Source organism: Nuphar pumila, chromosome 8 (genome assembly GCF_984573655.1).
Source record: "Nuphar pumila chromosome 8, dmNupPumi1.hap1.1, whole genome shotgun sequence".
NCBI lineage: Eukaryota > Viridiplantae > Streptophyta > Magnoliopsida > Nymphaeales > Nymphaeaceae > Nuphar > Nuphar pumila.
Genome location: NC_143256.1, coordinates 91,010,197 through 91,032,050, shown reverse-complemented (window position 1 = coordinate 91,032,050; position 21,854 = coordinate 91,010,197). Strand labels below are relative to the sequence as shown.

Here is a 21,854-nt window from a genome sequence, read left to right as displayed (position 1 = left end):
TGCCTGTGCAGGGCAGCTGCCGGGTTATGTTTAAAAAAAAAACTAATTGTTCTTGTGGTTTGGGCTGGCTGGCAGCCAGCCGGGTGGCACTAGGCTGACTGCCAGGCCCTGGAAGGCGGTGCACAAGCCCAGCCTGGGCTGTGGGGTACCCTGCCAGGCCCAGCCGACTGGGTACTGGACCATTTTATAGAAAAAAAGAGTGTTTTAAAGAGTTTTTTTTTTTGTAGCAGACTCAGTGGTTGGTCTGGCCAGACCTGGACAACATGCTTAAAAGTTAAAGTAGCAAACCAAACTGACTTAAAAACAAGAATCAAAAGCACTAAATTGCCCATGTTATCAATTGACCATATCATAGAGTTCAAGACAACCATTCATTTGACTAGAAACTGACGATATCAAATGGGATTCCAAAGGTTGCTAAGGAGGGGAAAGACATAGGCTGCATATACAGGTTAATGAATTATGAGGCAGTGCATAACTGCATATAGATGTGTTTATTTCCTGCATATACAAGTTCTCACTCTTGCTACTGTGTTGGTTATATGCTGGTACACTTTAAAAAAAAAAATTATTCAGCAGAAAGGATTTCAGCTGGGAGCCACCAGTGGGTCTGGTCGGCACAGGCCCACTCAAGTGCTGGCTAGCCTGTCAAGCCTGCCTGAACTGGATTCAGCTGGTCTGGCTTGCCAGGCTAACCGAGTTGGCTGAACCCAGCCGAGTGGGGCTCGGCTGGGCAGTCTTCAGCAAATAAAAAAAAAGAGAGTTAATAATTTTTTTTTATTTTATGTTAGAGCCCAGCCGACCTGCAGTCGGCTGAGCCATGGGGGCAGTCAGCTCCAGCCGACTGGGTTGGTTGGGCTGAGTACCTGACCCAGCCGACTGGTTCGGCTGGGTGGGTTTGGCTGCATGCCAGACCCACCTGACTTGGTCGGCTGGGTCAAGGGTATTGAAAAAAAAATGAATCTTTATTGTGTGTTGAGGGTGTTAAAATTTCAGTTTTCGCCCGCATGAATACGTTGGCCATGTGCATGCTAGAAGAGGATTACACATGCTTATTATTGATTTACTATGCATGATTAATGTGCAAATGCAATGCTAGTTACATGTGCATCTTATGGGCATGTGCAATTCCTAAATTTTGATTATATTGCATATGCATGTCAGCATAAGCATTCATATGTTCTAAGTGAATAGATTCATGAGTTGAAGCATGCATATGACAAATACTTGCTAGAGACATGAATATGTGTATTGATTTGGAAGCATGTTTTTAACCTGCATACGTGTGCACTCATGCATATGCTTATGAATTTATTGTTTCATGCACATCTCAAGAGTTTCATCTCAAGAGTTTGCATACATGAATGTGCATTGAGAAGCATGAAAAAGAATGCATAATGGCACACTATTCGTGATTTTTGCATATGAATGCATTGATGATCAAATGGATCATTCTGGGCTATGTGAGCCTTGAGCATGTGTTGCTCTTTGTTTTAGTTGTTCTATGCATTGCAAAAATCAAATGAAATATTATTGTTTTATTGCAATGTTCCATGATGCCACGGTTTGTGGTCCCGTAAAGAGCTTCACATGTTAATTTGCAAGCTTATATTATTAATTCTGCATGTTGATTTGCAAATGTAAAATAGATGAATTAATAACAAGATAAAAGAAAGTAAAGAACAATGTAATTTATGTTTCCTTGATGTCCCTTCTTTAGTGTGAGAATCTTGAATATTACGGTTTTGGGAAAATCGTGAGGATACTAAAACTCCATATGCGTTGTTGTTGCCCCTGAACCCGATATTGAGGTTCTTATCCTGACCACGGTTTTACGAAGAATCCGCCACTTTACCTGGGGGTAGTGTGTAGACCAGAATTACCGGAAGCGCCTAGGCAAAAGGAGAAGCGCGCTTCGGAAGCGGAAAACGTCGCGCTTCTGAAGCGTGAGGGGAACCGTCCCCCTTTTTGGGAAGCGCGCTTTCCTTTTATGGGAAGCCCGTTTCCCTTTTATGGGAAACACGATACCATTTATGGGAAGCACGCTTCCCTCACGTTTCCCCCACGCTTCCTCCACGTTTCCCCCACGCTTCCCCCTCGCTTCCTCATTTTTTTCATTTTTTTTCGCTTCCCCCTCGCTTCCGGTTCACTTCCTAGGTCGCTTCCGGTTCGCTTCCTAGGTCGCTTCCCAGACGGTTCAGAATTTTCTTCTAAGTGGTCCCCCGCTTCCAAAATTTTTGAAAGTGCCTTGCTTCCCGCTCCCGCTTCCCGTATCGCTTCTCGCTCCCGCTTCCTCGACTGGTAACTCTGGTGCAGACACAACCGTTGTTTTGGTATACCAAGAAAAGTGACACTTGTGGATGCTGATGTCCCCGACATTAGATGCTGATTTCTAATATTCCGATGGATGGTGCGGTTTCCTGATATCGGATGAGGGCTAAGTTTGGAACCCAATAATAAAATAAAAATTGTGTGCTAAGTTACCCTTAGAACCTAACTTGACCTCGGAGATTTTACCCGTTTTGAGTATCCGCGGGTAATGGTAATAAAAAGTGGAATTTAAATGTGTGTGCATCCTAATAGGGACATGCATATGAAAGAAAACTTGATTAAAGATAATAAATTATGCATACATTGCATTGAAATCATGCATATTTCTGCTATGCATTAGATAATGCATATTTACTTGTTCCCTTAATTGTAGTATATTGATGAATGCACGATGTTGTTCCTTAATGCATATTAAATGTCTTTAATGCTTAGATTGTGATCTCTATTGCTATTAAATGTTTCCTCATGCTTAATAAATGTTCCCTAATGCATGAATGATTAGTAGCCCTCTAAAATATTGCATGGATCTTATTTATATTCTTTTTACTTATTTGATTCATTAGAGGGACCTGTATCCAGGATTCTTTGGATTCTGACACCCTACTTTTTGTGTTTTTCGCAGCCTCAGATGTCTAGTGGGGTGACCTGCTTCTGAGAAGAGTCACGAGGGGACCATACGACTACATGGCAGATTCTTTGGACGGCGTGACTCTTTTCTTTTGTCTTTCTTTTTTGCTTTCTTTACTTTCATTTACTTATGTCTCAGACTCTTTACATTTGAATAAATAAAGTTTGGTTTGGTTTGGTATGAAAGATGAGTATAAGATCCCTTGTGGTGGTGGTTGTATTTAATTGTAAAGGCCCCGGGTCTTTAGGATTGTTTCCGCACTTGCTTTAAAAAAAAAATTTCTCACTTTTTAAAGGGTATGAGTTGGGGTCGTTACACCTCCAACGGTCACATTTGTGACCGTTGGAGAGGATCTCAATGGCTCTTATGAGGCCCATTCAAATGTTTAATTAAAAAAAACAAAAAACAAAAAACAAAAAATAATAAAAGGTCCCTAATGGACATGTGTATTTGCAAGTAAAAAGACTAATTTGCCTCTAGTGGGCATTACAATATATATATATATATATATATATATATATATATATAACATCCATATATTTTAACACATGTGGTTAGTAAGTTCTTGAGTTTTTCCAGGTCCGTACACATTGCAGGTGTACTTTAGATCATTAGATACGTAAGAGACACTATGCATTTTGGGATGTTCTTCTCTTCGTCCTTCTCTGCAGATCTTGTAGCCTTACGCGATTCAGATTTTGGAGAGTCTATTCAAGACTGTCTCTCCACTGAAAGATTTTGTATTTTTTTGGGGAGCTCTTTAATTTCATAAAAAAGTAAAACGCAACAAAGAATTGCTTTATCCACAGTTGAGGCAGAGTATAGAGCTATGACAAGGGTCACAACTGAGATTATTTGGATTAGGTGGCTGCTGGGAGAACTAGGGTTTCCCATTTATTGTTAGACCTCCTTATATTATGACAATTCAAGTGCCATTCATATCTTAATGAATCCAGAGTTTCATGAAAGGACCAAGAATATTGAGATTGATTGCTAGTTTACTAGGAGAGCTTATGAAGATGGAGTCATTTCTCTTGAGCATGTGAGCTCCAAGGATAAAATCGTAGATGTGTTTACCAAGTGTCTTGCTCCTTTGCATTTTAGTTCTTTCCTTTCCAAACTTGGGATGGTTCCTCTTGCATCATCTCAAGTTTAAGGGGGAGTGCTAAAATTGATATAGTATATGTATTACTATTTTTTGTGCTACCCCTCTTGTTTTAGATATGTACATTTCATTCTTTATAGGGGTATTTTTGTATTTTGACATAGGTAGGTGCAGAGTCAACTGTTTTGTCTTCTAGTTAAGCAGAGAGGATGTCTCTCTATATTGTTGTAACTCTCTTTTTTTGTATCGAATGAAGTTTTCTTTTGGTGTGCCTTTTCACTCATCTTGTGTCTCCCTTCTCATGCTTTGATATTAGAAAGGCAAAAAAGTAAATTCAATATAAGTGATATGTACCGAAACAGAACACTTGCAATCTCCTATGCAGTGTTTCATTTCTTCTGGTAGCTAATTTATATAGCTTCAACTGATAAATCTGTTGTTTGTTGAAGATGTGGACTAATGAAACATTTGATAGCTCAGTTTGTCTTGTAGATGCAATCTTTTTCTTTGATGCTCACCATCAAACTGCACAGCCACAATCATTTATCTTTTAGGGTACACAATGCTGACTACTGCATCTTTTATGCTTCTAAATATTTGCACTAACTTGTACAAAAAGATTGTAAAGAAGACTGCTCAAGAAACTAAATGACCATTACAGTTTTGACTTTGGCCTTTATGCAGGTCTTGATGACCTTCGTGACTGGACAAACAATGTCCAGCCCTACATACCAATCTATGTGGCAAAACGTGACTTTGAGGTTTGTATTCTATTTTCTTTATTTTAGATTGGTTTTGCATTGTTAAGTGCAATAATCAGTGTATGCCAATCTGAGGACTACCGTGAGCATTCTTGATACTGTCCATATGCTAATTTTGTTGTAGAATAGTTTAAAGAACTGCTGTTCTTCACTTTCTCTCAATTAAGCATAATTTGATAATTTCCCTCTCATATGGTTGCCATTCTAATCATATTTCATAATTATGGCAGGTAATGAAGAAGACACACTACTATTTAGTGGATACAAGTGGAATTACACCAGGAGCTGCTGTCTCAGAATTGCAGTTTAACATTATAAAGGAAGAACCATTTCTTGTCCATGATCTAAAGGTTTGGTAGAGTGAGTTATAGTTATACATTGTAAAAGATAAGCAAATGGTAACTCTACCCTGCTGGATTTTGGAGCTATCTTGTTGTGCCTATTATTGTAAACACAACTGGTGGTGGAAATTTCACTTGATTTCTGTTGCTAAATATTTCCCTTTTAGTGTTCTCACTCCTGTCTTTCTCTGCATAATGAACTATTAAAAATATCCATAGTTTTATCTTGAGGAGATATTTTTTATATTTTAAAAGTTCATGTGAAGAAAAGGGTGGATTTATTAAAAAAAATTAAATGACATCACTTAGACAACATGATCAAATTTAAGAGAGATTATTTTTGTGGTAAATCAGTACATGCATTTGTAGGGTACAGATTTGGACTATTTTATGAAATGTTCCGGCTGGTGAAATATAGGTAAATATGGATTGTGAATGGAAAGGGTTTGCCTTTGTGAAATAGACCTATATGATGTAATTTTTTTCGATAAGCATCTCTATGACCTAATTGTGCATAGGGAAATGGATGAAAAAGTGATACATAACTATGTTATGACAATCTAGTTCACAAAAATGATAACTTGCATTGTTAGTTGAGAAATAGCTGGTGATACTTCTAAAAGCATCCACATAGTCGTTGGTAAGCAACGCAAGAGAAAGTTAGTGGAATATGAGGATGAAACTAATTCAGGTGATGGTGAAACTGGTCTATGTTTAGGAAGAGGATAATCATTGATATGTTGATTTGCATGTGTCAAAGATGATAATGGTAGAAACTTGGAAAAAACAAAAATGAACAATGTTTGTAAAACCAGAGTTACCAGTCGAGGAAGCGGGAGCGGGAAGCGATACTGGAAGCGGGAGCGGGAAGCGAGGCACTTTCAAAAATTTAGGAAGTGGGGAAGCGTGGGACCACTTAGAAGAAAATTCCGAACCGTCTCGGAAGCGACCTAGGAAGCGAGGGGGAAGCGAAAAATGGGGAAGCGAGGGGGAAGCATGGGGGAAACGTGGGGGAAGCGCTTCTCAAAAAAGGGAAGCGCGCTTCCCAAAAAAGGGGAACGCTTCCCCTCACGCTTCGGAAGCACGACATTTCGCGCTTCCGAAGCGCGCTTCGGGGAAGCGCGCTTCCCCTTTTGCCTAGGCGCTTCCGGTAACTCTGTGTAAAACACAAAAAAAAATAAATAAATACTTAGATTTGGGTCAGATCCGGACCCGGACCCGACTCAGACCCATTGGAGGCACCGCCTCCCTTGCGCCCTTTAAGGACAACGAGGAAAAGGGGGGAGGTTTCTCGAAACCTCCTTCCCATCGTCTCCCTTGTCTCTCTCTCACCCTCTCGTCCCCGACTCTGTCCCTCTCGTTTCTTCGCGCCGGCAACATCACCGCCACCGGCGACCCCCGTCTGACAAGCTCCTTTCCGGCGACGCTCGCACGCCGGCGAACCTTCCTCCGGCGCCCCACAGGTACGCCTCTTCTCCTTTTCTTTTCGTCTCTCTTTCTCCCTCACCTCTCCGTTGCGAAGGGAGGGGGCCGAGCCGCCTCACTGCTGCCCTAAATCGCAGGGGAGGGGCAAAGCCCCCCTCCCTGCGACTCCTTTTAGCGAGGGAGGGGCCGAGCCCCTCCGCTGCGACGTGTTTGGTAAGGGAGGGGTCGAGCCCCCTCCCGGTGCCCTCTGGTTGCAGGGGAGGTGTCGAGCCCCTCCCTGCACCCTTGTAGGCAGGGGAGGGGGTCGAGCCCCTCCCTGCTTCCTCTATTGGTCAGGGGAGGGTCGAGCCCCCTCTCTGCACCCTCGTTGTTTAGGGGAGGGGTCGAGCCCCCTCCTTGCGCCCTTTTCTCTCTTTAGGCAGGGGCATCGCCCCTGCCTCCGCTGTTTTTCGACAGGCAGGGGCAAGGCCCATTCCCTCCCTCTTCTCTAGCGTCAGGTAGGGGCTTCGCCCCCTACCTGTTTGCGTATTCATCAGGAGAGGCCAAGCCCCTGCCTCTTTGCATGTTTGTCAGGCAGGGGCGAAGCCTTCTGCCTCCTCTTCGTTGTTGACAGGCAGGGACAAATGCCTCTCTTCTACTTTGTGAGGCAAGGGCACAACTCTGCCTGCCCTCGCTTTCTGAGGGCAGGGGTGCAACCCCCTGCTTCCTCGTAGTTTGTTGACAGCAGGTCAGCAGGGGCTCACAGTCCTTGCCCCTGCTTCTTGCGCTTATAGCAGGTGCGCAAGGGCACGATGCCCCAACCTCTGTTTCCTTCACGTTAGGTCAGTGGTAGTGCCCCTGACCTTTTGTTTTTGGTTTTAGCTTGCTAAGACTGTCGTGTTTGCAGCTCGTACGATGGATCCCGCTCGCGCTCCGCGACCCGAGCTGTCAATCGTTTACACCCGCAGGTGCCAGCAAGCTTGCAACTCCCCAAGGTAGGGAAAGATTGCACGGAGGACTTGGACAATTGAATTGAGTTCAATTAACTAAAAAGGACAATTAAATAAATATATATGCATATAAATTTATACGACTACGCATGTAACTCAAGGACGCGGTTTCGCGATCCTTGTCCTTTACTTTCTGTCATGTCTTTCCTTTGCTATCGCGATTTGCGCTCAGATTCTTGCTTTTGTAAATGTTTCGTTACTGCCTTGCTATTGCAGATGACGCTCAGGTTTTCGCTCATTGCATGTGCTATAAAGGCATCCTCGTGGAGGATGCAAAGGCATTTACCGCTCTCCCTCTTGCGACAAGAGTTGAGTCGAGAGCTTAGCGATACATTCTCGTCTAAGGAGAGGGATCCCTAGCAGGGATCCTGGCTTTTCGAGCGAGCAGTCCTGTAAGTTGACTTCAGAATTTAGGGAGCTGCGCAAAAGCATCAAACTGCCCAAATTGAAGTATTTGGAAGGATGTGTTTTGCTGGTTCTGTTCGTCTATTCGACATATCTTGGGTAACCCCGAATTGGGGCTTGAGCGAACCTCTTAGCGGGGGGTTCTGTTGAGAAACCCGTATCCCGTCTATCGAGGCCGGTATCGAGTCATGCGAGGCATGTAGATACCCTGATAGCGGCTGAGATTCTAGAAAATCGCATGCCAAATGTTGGCACAAGCTGTTTTAAAAGATAAAGAATGTCAAAAGTAAAGTTTGAGAAACATTAGATCTTTGTGAAACACTTTTGTTGAGGCTTCTATTGAGGAACTATACCCCTTTCATCCTAGAGTACTTGTAGTCATGCACTACACGCTAGTACTGCGATGATCGGATGAGATGGTCGTGCGACCTCGAACAGTGCTAAATGCACAATGTTGTAAATACATAAAAATGAGACCGCCTTCACAAGCAAGATGCTCATTTGGTCAAAAGACCAGAGCATATAGAATGAGTCGTCAGATAATTTATCCCTGACGCACTCATTCGCCTTTGTGTTTCTGTCAAGGGAGAGGATGAATCGGTACAAAACTTCAATGGACATGTTGTTAACAACCACCCCACGGGCAAAGATCCGGCCTCCCTAGTCATTGGAGTTAGGGGAAGGGACTACCAGACATTATCCTAGGTGGTAGATCCCATGGACTTCTGCAGAAGTTGGATGCATCCGTTGCCAAGTACCTGCCTTTGGGGAATCCTCTCTCAGCTAAAGTCATCCCCTTAGGAGCGGACTCAACTAGCTATTCGGGTTATTGAAAATACATAGAATAACAGACGCCTGAACTAGTCTCAGTTGTTTCTACGTTTGGTCTGCGCGTACTTGCAGACCAGTAATATTGAAACATAAAGTCTGTTCACACTGGTTGATGACTCATGAGACTTGTTTGTTGCGTAATAGTTCACAGCTTACGATCAAATGAATCGTCATGCTGCGTTTGACAGTTGCACTGCTTACTTGCTTTACACTGCTTACCTGTTTTGCACTGCTTACCTGTTTAAGTGCATGTCTGCTTTAAACTGCTTAGCATGCTGAATTAAATGCTCTTAATTAAGTTTCTTGTAGTCTCTCTTGTGCACATATACAAGCTTTATAAAAATCACAACTAAAATAAAGACTTTTTATTGAAAGAGAGAGCATGAAAAACACCTAAGACATAAAGGGGTCTCACCCCTATTTATACAAATAGAGAGGTTTGAAAAAGGAGCCAAAAGGGGGGCTCCCAAAGAGTCGTTGGGAGCCTCCAACGAATCTATTGTGGGGCCCCCTTCTGGCGTGAATCCAAAGTAAAAGGGATAAAAAAATAAAAAAGAAAAAAGAAAATAGAAAAGGAAAAAAAGTAAAAAATACATTGTTTATTAAAACAATGTGAAAAGACTATAATACCCCTATCGGGGTATTATAGTCTTATACATATAATTTAACACCGTCAAACTTTACGGGGTGATGATGGAAAATTTGCCAAGGAGAAACATGAAGCAAGACACAAGAAGTGCTTTAGTGAAAAAGTCCGCTAGCTGATACTCTGATGTAACATATGGCAATGCAACTATTCCGCGTAGATACTCATCGCAAACATAGTGGCAGTCTATTTCAATATGTTTGGTCCGTTCATGGAAGATGTGATTGCTGGCAATATAAATGACACTTTTATTATCGCAACATAGTTTTGAGGCGCCAATAATGTCTACCCTCATGTCTTTGCAAAAACTTCGAAGCCACACAAGTTCCATTGTAGTAGTTGCCATAGCCCGGTATTCAGCTTCGGTAGAGGATAATGTGACTTTCTGTTGCTTCTTGCATTTCCAAGCAATTAAAGAATCTCCTAAAAAAACACAAAATCCAGTAGTTGAGATTCTATCATTAGGATTACTTCCCCAATCTGCATCAGCATAAGCAAGTAAATTTAATAAAGAGGAGGATAAAAATAGCCCTTTAGTTATAGTATTTTTGATGTATCGGATGATCCGAAACACAACACTCATATGCACAGTTGTAGGGGCATGTTGAAATTGGCTAGCAGAGTGAACAACATGAGCGATGTCAGGTCTGGTGATAGTAAGATATGTGAGAGATCCAATGAGTTGTCTGTACGGTGTGGGATCTTCTAGAAGAACTCCATCCTCCAACTTTAATTTTGCGTTGATTACTTCTGGAGTCTCTACATTTTTATCATCTGAAATACCAGACTTAGCACATATATCTGCAACAAGTTTCATTTGTGACAATATATATCCTCGGGAAGAATATGCAACCTCAATGCCAAGAAAATATCGAAGAAAACCTAAATAAAACATGTCAAAACTCTCTTTTAGCATATTTTTATCATTTCCTGTGATAATCATGTCATCAACATAAAGCAACAAGATAACAATATTCGTACCTACATTTTTCGCACAGAGAGCAGTGTCAGTATAACAGGAACAAAAACCCAATTTGTTCATGATATCACTAAATCGATCATACCAAGCCTTGGGGGCTTGCTTAAGACCATATAAGGCTTTTAAAAGTTTAAGAGTTTGACCTTGTCTAATGTTAACTTCAGGTGGCGGATCCATATACACTTCTTCAATTAGATTTCCATTTAAAAAGGCATTCTTCACATCAAGTTGATATATAGGCCATTTCTTGGTTGATGCGACAACAACTAAGGTTCTAACACTTGTCATTCTGGCTACAGGAGCAAATATTTTCTCGTAGTCAATTCCATATTCTTATGCATATCCTTTAGCCACTAATCTGGTTTTATATCTTTATAAGAATCCATCACTTTTGGTTTTAACTTTAAAGACCCATCAACATCCAATAGGTTTTTTATGAGGAGGTAGGGTCACAAATTTTCAAGTATTGGCCTTTTTTAGGGCATCTAACTCAATTTGCATGGCTTCAACCTAATGTGGTATAGTTTTGGCTTGATTATAATGAGCCGGTTCATAATATGAATGTAGTGTTAACAAACATGCTCGATAGCTAGGAATAAGAGACTCATATGACACAAACCTATTAGGTGGGATTGATTCTCTAGAAGATTTTCTAATAGGATTTTCTTCTGAAGATTCAGTGAGATGAGAAAATTTCTCCAAGGCACTAATAGGCCTTTCTTGATTTCTTCTGGTATAAACATTAATGTTTTCATTACTTATATCACCATTAGATGGTGATATATCAACATTGGATACATCACATGTATCCTCTATATCTTCAAGATGATTCATGGAATCATCACACACATCATCAATAAGGTCATATAGAAACATGCAATCAACTTTATTTTGGTTATCTAATTTTTCAAATTCATTCTCATCTTCCAAAAATGTTACATCTTTTGAAACATATAGTTTGTTATTTTTAAAATCAAAAGATCTATAGCCTTTTTTATTTTTCCCATAACCCAGAAAAGCACATTCAATCACTTTTGGAGATAACTTGTCTCTCTTATACAAGAGAACAAAGCATTTACAACCAAAGATGCGAAGGCGATTGAAGTCAGGAGGGAATTTAAAAAGTTTTTCATATGGAGATACATTCTTTAGTTTAGAAGAAGGCATTCTATTGATCAAATATGTTCATGTTAAGATGGCTTCGGCCCAAAAGCCTTTTGAAATATTTTTAGATACAAGTAAAGTTCTAGCGGTTTCGATAATATGCCTATATTTTCTTTCCGCTAGTCCATTTTGTTGTGGAGTCATAGGACACGACTTTTGATGACAAATTTCATTTTGTTTTAAATAATTTTGAAATTCAATAGACAAGTATTCTCCACGAGAATCGGATCTGAGAATGTATATATTACTTTGAAATTGATTTTGTATTTTTATATGAAATTCTTTAAAGAAGGAAAACACTTCTAATTTATGACTAAGGAAGTAAATCCAAACATATCTTGTGAAGTCATCGATGAAAGTGACATAATAAGAGTAACCGCCTTTAGACGTAACCGGAGATGGACCCCAAACATCCGAGTGCACCAATTCAAAATGTCTTGAAGAAAGGAAAGTTCTAGTTGGAAATTGAATAGACTTCATTTTTCCAAAAATACAATCTTTGCAATAGATGCATTTTTCCTTACAAAATTTGTTACCAAATGGAAAAAGATACATTTTCGAATAACTTGGATGTCCAAGTCTTTTATGCCAAGTTTCAATGTTTTTATCTTGGGCATAAGTTTCAATGTTTTTATCTTGCCAACAATACAAAGAACTCTTTAAAAGAGTCATACAAAGAGTCGCACAAAGAGTCAAGAACACAAGCACGTAAAGTGCATAAATAACCCACTAAGGGGTAAAGTGCCTAAAAGGCAAAAATATTATTCAAGAAGAGAGATAAGTGGGCTGAAAAACCCATGTAATTACAAGAGGAAAAGCTCCTCTATTTATAGAGGAGCTAACACTAAAGTGAGGGACCACAAGGGGCTCCCTTCTAGTCATTGGGAGCCCCAACGGTCATAAATGTGACTGTTGGGGCCCCAACAACTAGATGGGTGGGGCCCCTTTGTGGTCCAAATACAATAAAACAAAAAAGATAAAAAAGTAAAAAGATAAAAAAGAAAGAGAAAAAAAATCCTAAAAATAAAAAGTACAGGGTAATTTACCAAAAAACCCCTATCGGGTATTTGGATGAATAAAAAGGGATATATGTATATATATACATATATATATATACTTATATATATACACGTATGTATATATATAAGTATATGTATATATATATATACACACACATTTTAACACGAGACACAATGCACTTTGGGATGTTCTTTCTTTTTTGTCCTCCACAGATATTAGAGCATACTATGATTCAGAGTTTGAAGGATTTACCAAGGATCGTCTCTCCACTACTAGTTTTTGTGTGTTTGTTGGAAGCCCTTTGATTTCTTGGAAGAGTAAAAAGCAATAGTGAGTTGCTTTTGTCCAATACCGAGGCTGAATACAGTGCCATGGAACAAGTCATTTAAAAAATATTTGGGAAAAGTGGCTTCTTAAAGAGCTTGGTGTGGAAGTTTGTGGAAGAATAACTTTGTATTGTGACACTATAAGTGCCATACTAATTGCCAAAAATCTTGAATTTCATGAGAGATAAAATCACATTGAAATTGATGTTATTTTACAAGGAGGGCATATGAAGAGGGAATCATTTCGTTGGAGCATGTGAACTCAAAGGAGCAAGTGGCAAACATAGTCACTAAGATTTTTATATCCTTTACACTTTCAACCCTTTCTTTCCAAACTTGCGATGATTCCATTAGCATCATCTCAAGTTTGAGGGGGGATTGTTGAGCAAGTTTATTATGGTTTGTAGCATATGTATCAATAGTGCTACCCTCTTTTCATGTGTACATCAATTATTTATTGAGGGTATTTTGGTACTTTGGTAAGAGTTAGTGGTCAACAGATTTTGTCTTGTAGTGGAACCTCAAGAGGGGTTGACCCTTTAAGTTTGTATCTTTTCTTTTTGGCAAAGTAACAAAGTTTTCTTTGTTCTTCTCTCTCTTGGTGTATCTCTCTTCTTAGAACCCTACTCTTGAATAGTACCAAAATTTCATAACTCAAAAAATCACATTTTTACATCAGAACAAGCACGATCTATGGCTTGATCCTTAGCAAACAAACCATGCTGAACACATCTATGTGGTTAGATTGAGTCGATACAACTTGCACCTATGATTTCTAGCTCATTATTCCTTACCTTCATTAGTAGCAAATATTTTCCCATAGATGTTTATATATATATATATATATATATAGATAGATAGATAGATAGGGATACCATTTTATCCTGTCCCCACTTGGATCCAGTCAGGTTCTATTGATCATGTCCCTTCCTGCTCAATGGTTGTACCTTGTCTTGCTTAGGGCGTCTTTGGCTTTATGAGAGAAAGCCCACCAGAGTTATCTTTCTCGATATATATATATCGAGAGAGAGAGAGAGGTGGGAACATGCTTAATGGGTACGATGCTAAATGAAATATGCTATTGAATTTTCAGTGTTTTTTTTCAAATTTCCAACCCCATAGATGTGTTCAACATGATTGATTTACTAGAAATCGACACTTGGATCATGCATTTTAGATGAAAAAAATGGTATTTGGATCTTCGAAAATTTATGAAAATTATGGTCAGTTGATTTTTGAAACCTTATAAAAACCTATCCATGCATCGTAATCAAATGCTCCAAGAAGAAATTAGTATAAAAACAAGCATATCGATCACATCTGTGCGATCGGAATTTCGAAAAAACACCGAAAATCCAATAGCATGTTTCATTTAGCACTGAGTCCATTTAGTAGGTTCCCATTTCTCTCTCTCTCTCTATATATATATATATATTTATAGTCACTAGAATAAGAGAGCTACCATGTGAACCATGATTTTCATGGATGTTTTGTTCTTTTCTCTTAAATCTAACTGTACGGATATGATTTACTTGCGTGGTTTTATAAGCGCCAACTCTTGAATCATCCGATTATGATGCATAAAACATATTTTTAAGGCTTTAAAATCAATGATTAATAATCTTCATAAATATTCAAGCATTCAAAACTTGTATTTTTTCATTGAAAATATACGACCCAACAACTGATTCCTAGCAAATTCACCATGCCAAATACATTACATGGATTTAAAAGAAAAAGAGTTTGAAATGCCCAGTCACACATTAGTTCTCATATTTCTAGTGACTGGGCTACTAGGACAACCATGCCATGATGATAGCATTGCATTAGATGTACAATTTAGTTACACATTTATTAGTAATCCATTGCAGTGGTGTGTTGTACGTGTAACGCCCCAAAATTTCAAACTTGCGAACCTTTCAGAAAACAGGCAAGAGACTAGAAAAAATCTCTTTCCTCCAGAGTTTGTTCATAAAATCAGCGGAAGACTATTCTTTTGTTAATTCAGAAGGCAAGCTGACAACTTTGGGCACGTTAGCTAAAATAACCAAAACTCACAAAATTCGGATATCCTAAGAAAAATCCGTTACAAACCCAAAACGTCCATGACGCGAGCTAAGAGCAGGAAGAAGTCTTGAAGCCATCTTGTCATCGTGCCATCGCTCGTGGTGTACCTAATCATCACTTGTACCCATAGAATGGGTTAGTTTCGCGAAAAACTAGTAGGTGCACAAGAGAGACTAAAGAAAACTGAATTAAGTACATTTAATTCAGTATGTTAAACAGTTTAAAGCAGATATACAGTTAAACAGGTAAGCGGTGCAAGCGGGTAAGCAGTTCAAAGCAAGTAAGCAGCGCAACTGTCAAAACGTAGCAAGACGATACATTTGATCGTAAGCTGTAAACTACCACGCAACAAGCTTGTTTTCGTTCCTAGAACGGGGTCTCTACATTTAATCATTATCAGGACATCGTTTGTCGCTCTCACTATTTCTAACAAACTCTTTGTCCTGAACAACCTTAAACTATTCCCATCTCTCAAGGCATTACGCGGCCAACTATCACCGGTTATGACTCACCTAAGGCGTCATACTTTCTCAGAAAAACCCACCCTTCCATAGAAGGTCCAAAACATGATCTAAAATCGCTAAAGATCTGATTCTCACATCAGGGTTCAACATGTAATTATGCTAAAGCAGAAAGCCAAAACTATAGATTCATAAGTGACTATCCCAAACAATCTCAGAAGATCATCACAACTCACCATAACTTTTTATGGTAATCAAAATCACAAGATCCACGTCGGATCGCTAGGTCTGAGAAAAGTACGACCTCACAAGGAATTACCGCCCTAGAGGGTATACCTGGTCTTGGATGACACACTTCCTCACAGGAGTTCACCGTATTTGCGGCTACCCGCTCTTGGACAATGTACCTCCTCACAGAGATTCTACCCCTCTAGCCGGATTACCAGATCTGGGAAATGTACAACCTCACAAGGAATTACCGCCCTAGAGGGTATACCTGGTCTTAGACGACACACTTCCTCACAGGAGTTCATCGTCTTTGCGGCTACCCGCTCTTGGACAGTGTACCTCCTCACAGAGATTCTACCACTCTAGCCGGGTCACCTGGTCTTGATCATACATACCCTCACAGAGAAACCGTTGGGAACCCGTTCCCCAACAAATGCCATATCCAATGAAAATCATTGCGATGCACGCATCAACACAAATGATCGCTTTCAGGGTTGATAGCCACTATTACAATCAACAAGATCAACGCCGGATCACCTGGTCTGGGAAATGCATAACCTCACAAGAAATTCCGCTCTAGATGGTATACCTGGTCTTGGACCATACACTTCCTCACAGGAGTTCACCGTCTTTGCGGCTACTCGTTCGTGGACAGTGTATATCCTCACAGAGAATCTACCACTCTAGCCGGTTACCTGGTCTTGATCATACACGCCCTCGCAGATAATCCTTTGGAGATCAGGTCCTCAACAGATACCATACTCAGTGATACATGCATCAATACAATCGACTGCTCCGAACAATTGACCGCTCTTGGGGTCAGTAGCCACAATATGGGCACAAGCATGTATATCAGCAATATGCATCGTATCACTTCACATGGTAAAACAAAACACAAGATCACCCATTCCTCCAATAAGGTTCCATGAACCATGAACATATTATCACATACTTCCAACATTTCTTATCACGTGGCATATCAATCACATCACACAGAAACATATAATACTACGCATCGTGTTATTGCCACAAGGAACATTGAATCCTCAAATAGGACCTCAAAGCATGGGTAAACAATACATGAGAACACACATATATGGTAATCCAGCTGATTCTATAGGCGAAGAGTAACTAACTCTATCCGACAGCCAAACAAAACAACTGAATAAGATAAGCACTCATAACAATGCTCGCAAAACATACAATTACCATCAAATGACTCAATCCATCAGCAAGTAATTAAATTAATCGTAAGGCATAAACTATTGTATCACAAGCCATTCATAAGCTATACATGATAAGCAATCATACGACAACAGTTATATCACAATATGTAAGCAGCTTATAAGACAAGCGGCCACATCAATCCTAGCTGCCACCAGTTCGTAGATTACGAGTTGTATGCAATCACATCAATCATAAAAGACGCAAGCCAACAAGTGCTACGTTACAATAAGCACCAAGCAATTCGACCAAGGGGTAAAACAAGCAATTAACCAGTGTAAATAGACTTTATGTTTCGATATTATTGGCCTGCGGGTACGCGCAGGCAAAAACGTAGAAACAACTAAGACTAGTTCAGGCCTTTGTTATTCTATGTATTTTAAATAACCCGAATAGCTAGTTGAGTCCGCTTCTAAAGGGACAACTTTAGTCGAGAGAGGATTCCCCAAATGTAGGTAAGCAGTGTCACAGATGTATTCAACTTCTGCAAAAGTGTTGAGCTAACTATTGTAGCCCATTTCCCCTAACTCTAATGACTGGGGAGGCCAGATCATTGCCCGTGGGGTGGTTGTTAACAACTTGTCCATTGGAGTTTTGTACCACTTTGTCCTCTCCCTTGACAGACAACAAGAAGCGAATGTGTGCGTTAGGGGTTGCTTAACTAACGACCCATTCTATGCTGTGGTCTTTGTTGAGAATAGGTGGTTTCTAGTTTAAGCTCTTTCATATTAGAGGTTTTTTGAAATTTTGTTCTCATAAGGACTTAGATGTAATTTTTCCTTTTAGCCTCTCTCTATTTAATATAGAGAGAAGCCCTAATCAAAGAGTTAACGAGTTTTCTATTCTCCAGCTCTCTCTCTCTCTCTCTCTCTTTACACACACAGGTGGCTGTGCATCGCATCCTCTTCTACATGGTATCAGAGCCCTCGATCTCGGGAGCGTGATCAACAAGGACTGATCTTCATCAACGAATACGACTTCTTAAAATCAGGTTTGGTCTTGTTTGATTGTGAAAGATCTGATAACAGATCTGGGATGTTACCCAGATCTGTCGTCAGATCTAAGGAGAAGATGTGGAGCCGTAACCCTTGAGCTCCTCATCTGGATCTCCAGCTGTGACCTGTTGTTGTCGAGTCCTGTTCCTGCCATGACGTGAGATCTTTCCTGTGTTCGTGAGTTGTCGAGTTGTGTTCCTGCTGTTTGGGAGCAGCAGAAATCTTCATTTCCTGTGTTGCCGTGATTGCTGAGTTCTTTCCTGTGCTGATTGCGTGTGATCAGAATTTTGCTGAGTTCTTTCTTGTGCTGATTACGTGTGATTAAAATTCTGCCGTGATTACAGATTTCTTTTCTGTGCTGATTGCTTGTGATCGAAATATAATTGATCTGTCTAACTGTGCCCTGAAGACTTATTGGAGATGTCGTGCCTTATATGCTTGGAGAATAACAGGTGTAGTGAATATTTGTTTTGCGACTGCATACTATCATTGGTCGTGATGTGTTTGGGCTCAACAATGTTCGTGATTCTTGAACTTTAGTTGGTTTTTAGTTGGTTGGTTTATTTCAGATTATGGATTTCAACAGTCGTGACTCCCTGCTGTGTCGAGTTTTTTTTGGAAAGAAGCATGGTAGTTTAAGTTATCCTTCTGTCGTGGAAAACAACAGGTGTGATTTCTTGCTGTGTTGATTTTTTTTTTGTTTGTGGGCTGCTGTTTTTGTGGAAACCGCAAGTGTGATTTCCTGCTGAGTTGAAAATTCCTCTTGAACACTTGCTGTTCAAGTGAGGTAATCTGATTTTTATTTGAATCACATCTTCAGTATGGCTGAAACTTCGAAATGTGATTCCAAAATGGAACATATTGGGGAGTATAAGGCTTTTGCCAACCCCTTCTCGTATGGCTCTTCCGTAAGGTTGAATGAAACCAACTATTCCAAGTGGTCCAGAACTTTTATGATGTCAGTATCTGGACATCGTCGAAAACATATTTTGTTGGAAGGCGAACCCACTGAGAAATTGGGAAAATATGTTACTTGGGATGAAGATAATAACATAGTTATGTCATGGATCATGAATAGTGTCGAACCCCATATTGCAGATGGATTGATCTACTATAATACTGCCAAACTGATGTGAGACAATCTTCGTGATACATACTCACAAGAAACGAATGTGAGTCGTATCCTGCAAGTCGAACAGGAAATATATAATTTACAACAGGGAGATCAGACCTTGGCACAGTACTATGCCTTTATCAAAGCTGCGTTTGAAAAACATAATGCTCGCAGGCCTCTTTGTTGCTTAAAGCAAAAGGATCATCAAGAACAAACCATGGTTGCTCATTTTCTTACAGGTCTTTCTTCAGATTTTTCTGTTGCAAAAGTTCAAATGTTGACTGGATCAGATGTTCCCACTCTTGCTGATGCTTACAATCGTCTGAGTAGACTTGCGATCTCTCTGCCACAATCTCAGCCTGTGACTCAGTCATCTGCTCTTGTTGTCTCATCTGGTTATGGGCGTGGAAATATTCAGAATATCAGAGGACGTGGACGTGGACGTGGTATGAGAGGCAGAGGAAAGCTTCAATGTACATTCTGTGGAAAATCTTGACATTTAGAAGATCGTTGCTGGGATAAGCATGGTCGACCAACCTCTTCTTCATCAAAGTCATATACTCCTAAAGCAAATGTTACTACTATCGAGGCAACAAATGTACAAGAGAATATCTCTGCAAATGAAAGTAGTATCACCCTTAGTCGTGCGGAATATGATGAGCTGATAGCTCTTCGACCTTTGAGTTCCACCCCTCATGTAGCTGGTGTTGCCTATTCAACCGGAAATCATCTTCATCCGACTGATAGTAAGTGGGTTATTGACTCTGGTGCATCCAGACATTTGTGTGGAAATTCACGTGTTTTTTCAGATCTAAAGGATATTAAGGCTCAACTTGGAGTCTCATTAGCCGATGGGAGCTCCTCTCCGGTTGTTGGTCAGGGAAATATTTCTATATCCTCTTCATTACAGTTGAAAAATGCTCTTCATGCTCCAAATTTTCCTCAAAGTTTACTCTTTGTTAGTTGCCTTATAAAAGAACAAAACTGTAGAGTAATATTTGATCCAATGGGTTGTCATTTTCAGGATTTGCTGACGGGGAAGAAGATTGGTGGAGGCTATGAAGAAAATGGAATTTACTACCTACATCATCCAATGGGTACTGTTCATGCTGCAGTGGAACACTCATTCAGTCCTGTTCAGTGGCATCGTTGTCTTAGTCATCCTTCATTGTCAAAGCTTCGGTCGGTCTTTCCTCAGATTCCTTCCACCACATCATTTCAGTGTGAAGCATGTCAGTTGGGCAAGCATCATCGAAGTTCGTTCCCTTCGAGTCAGAGTCAGTCTAGTAATAAAGTTTTTAAACTTCTTCATGCAGATGTATGGGGTCCTAGTAAGATGCCTACTAGGACTCAGTGTCGTTATTATCTTGTTATTGTTGATGATTTCTCTAAGTTGTCATGGGTTTTTTTAATAAAAGAACGATCTGAAGTTCCAAGTATTATCAAATCCCTAATTCTTGAAATAAAAACTCAGTTTGAATCTATTGTCAAGATTGTTCGCACTGATAATGCTCTCGAGTTTAAATCAAAAGGTCTGTTACATTTTTACCAAGATCATGGCATCCAACCCCAAACTTCCTGTGCCTATTCATCTCAACAAAATGGGGTGGCTGAGCGAAAACATCGGCACCTGCTTGATGTTGACAGGACCATTATGATTCAATCCAATGTTCCTGCGTTATATTGGGGTGATGCGATTACCACTGCTTGCTATCTGATCAACCGCATGCCTTCGTCTTCTGTGGGTGATCAAATTCCATTACATATCCTAAAACCTAATGCCCCACTTTTTTCTTTCTCACCAAAAATATTTGGATGTGTTTGTTTTGTACACAAACTTGGCCCTGACCGTGATAAATTATCTGCTCAAGCTACAAAATGCATATTTATAGGTTATCCAAAAAATCAAAAGGGCTATCGATGTTATGATCCTATTTCTCGCCGAGAGTATGTCAATGCGAATGTATCTTTCTTGGAATCCTCTCCATATTACTCTATTTCTGGTTCCCCGCTGTAGGTTGATCCAACTGAGTCTTTTCCATTACCTATACCTCCTTTTTTTTGGAATCTGTGCCCTCATTACCGAACCAAACTTCATCCTCTTCCAGATTTAATAATCCTCCATTCGTATATGTGCGTAAAGCTCCACTTCCGCAAGAGCCTTCATCTTCTTATTCTTCTGAGGTAAGTTCTACTGACAATAGTGATCTTCAGGATGATGATAACAGGCCTATTGCTCTACGAAAGGGGACACGACAATGTACCTTATATCCCATATCTCATTTTGTCTCCCATGCCAGAATTGGACATCAGATGAAGTCTTTTATTCCAGCCTTATCTGCTGAAACTATTCCTCTGAACTATCAACAAGCAGAACTTGATAATCGCTGGAAGCTGGGTATGCAAGAAGAAATGAATGCTTTAGTATCTCAGCATACCTGGGATCTAGTTGATTCCCCAGCAGATGCTGACATTGTTGGATGTAAATGGGTATATACAATAAAGTACAAATCTGATGGTTCTATTGAAAGGTACAAGGCCAGATTAGTAGCGAAAGGGTATACTCAGACATATGGTATTAACTTCTTTGAAACTTTGTCTCCTGTTGCACGGATGGGTACCATCCGTCTTGTTCTCTCAGTAGCTGTTCAACATGGTTGGAGCTTGTGCCAATTAGATGTGAAAAATGCATTTCTATATGGGGATCTATCTGAGACCGTTTATATGCAACAACCTCCAGGATTCGAGGTTGAGGGGGAGTGTCAGAAGGTGTGTAGATTGAGAAAGGCGATTTATGGCTTGAAACAAAGTCCT

At 40.1% G+C, this 21,854-nt stretch overlaps 1 protein-coding gene across 4 annotated transcripts in view; it reads left to right on the top strand.

Moving 5' to 3' along the window:
* The window catches only part of LOC149830011 (Metallo-hydrolase/oxidoreductase superfamily protein), a 159,502-nt gene that overhangs the window by 42,374 nt on the left and 95,274 nt on the right, over positions 1 to 21,854 (top strand). For all 4 annotated transcript variants that reach the window (XM_090015676.1, XM_090015675.1, XM_090015674.1 and 1 more), the window contains exons 6-7: positions 4,749 to 4,825; positions 5,056 to 5,175. In XM_090015676.1, the coding sequence (XP_089871802.1) occupies positions 4,749 to 4,825; positions 5,056 to 5,175 (197 nt within the window). The remainder of the gene's footprint in view (positions 1 to 4,748; positions 4,826 to 5,055; positions 5,176 to 21,854) is intronic.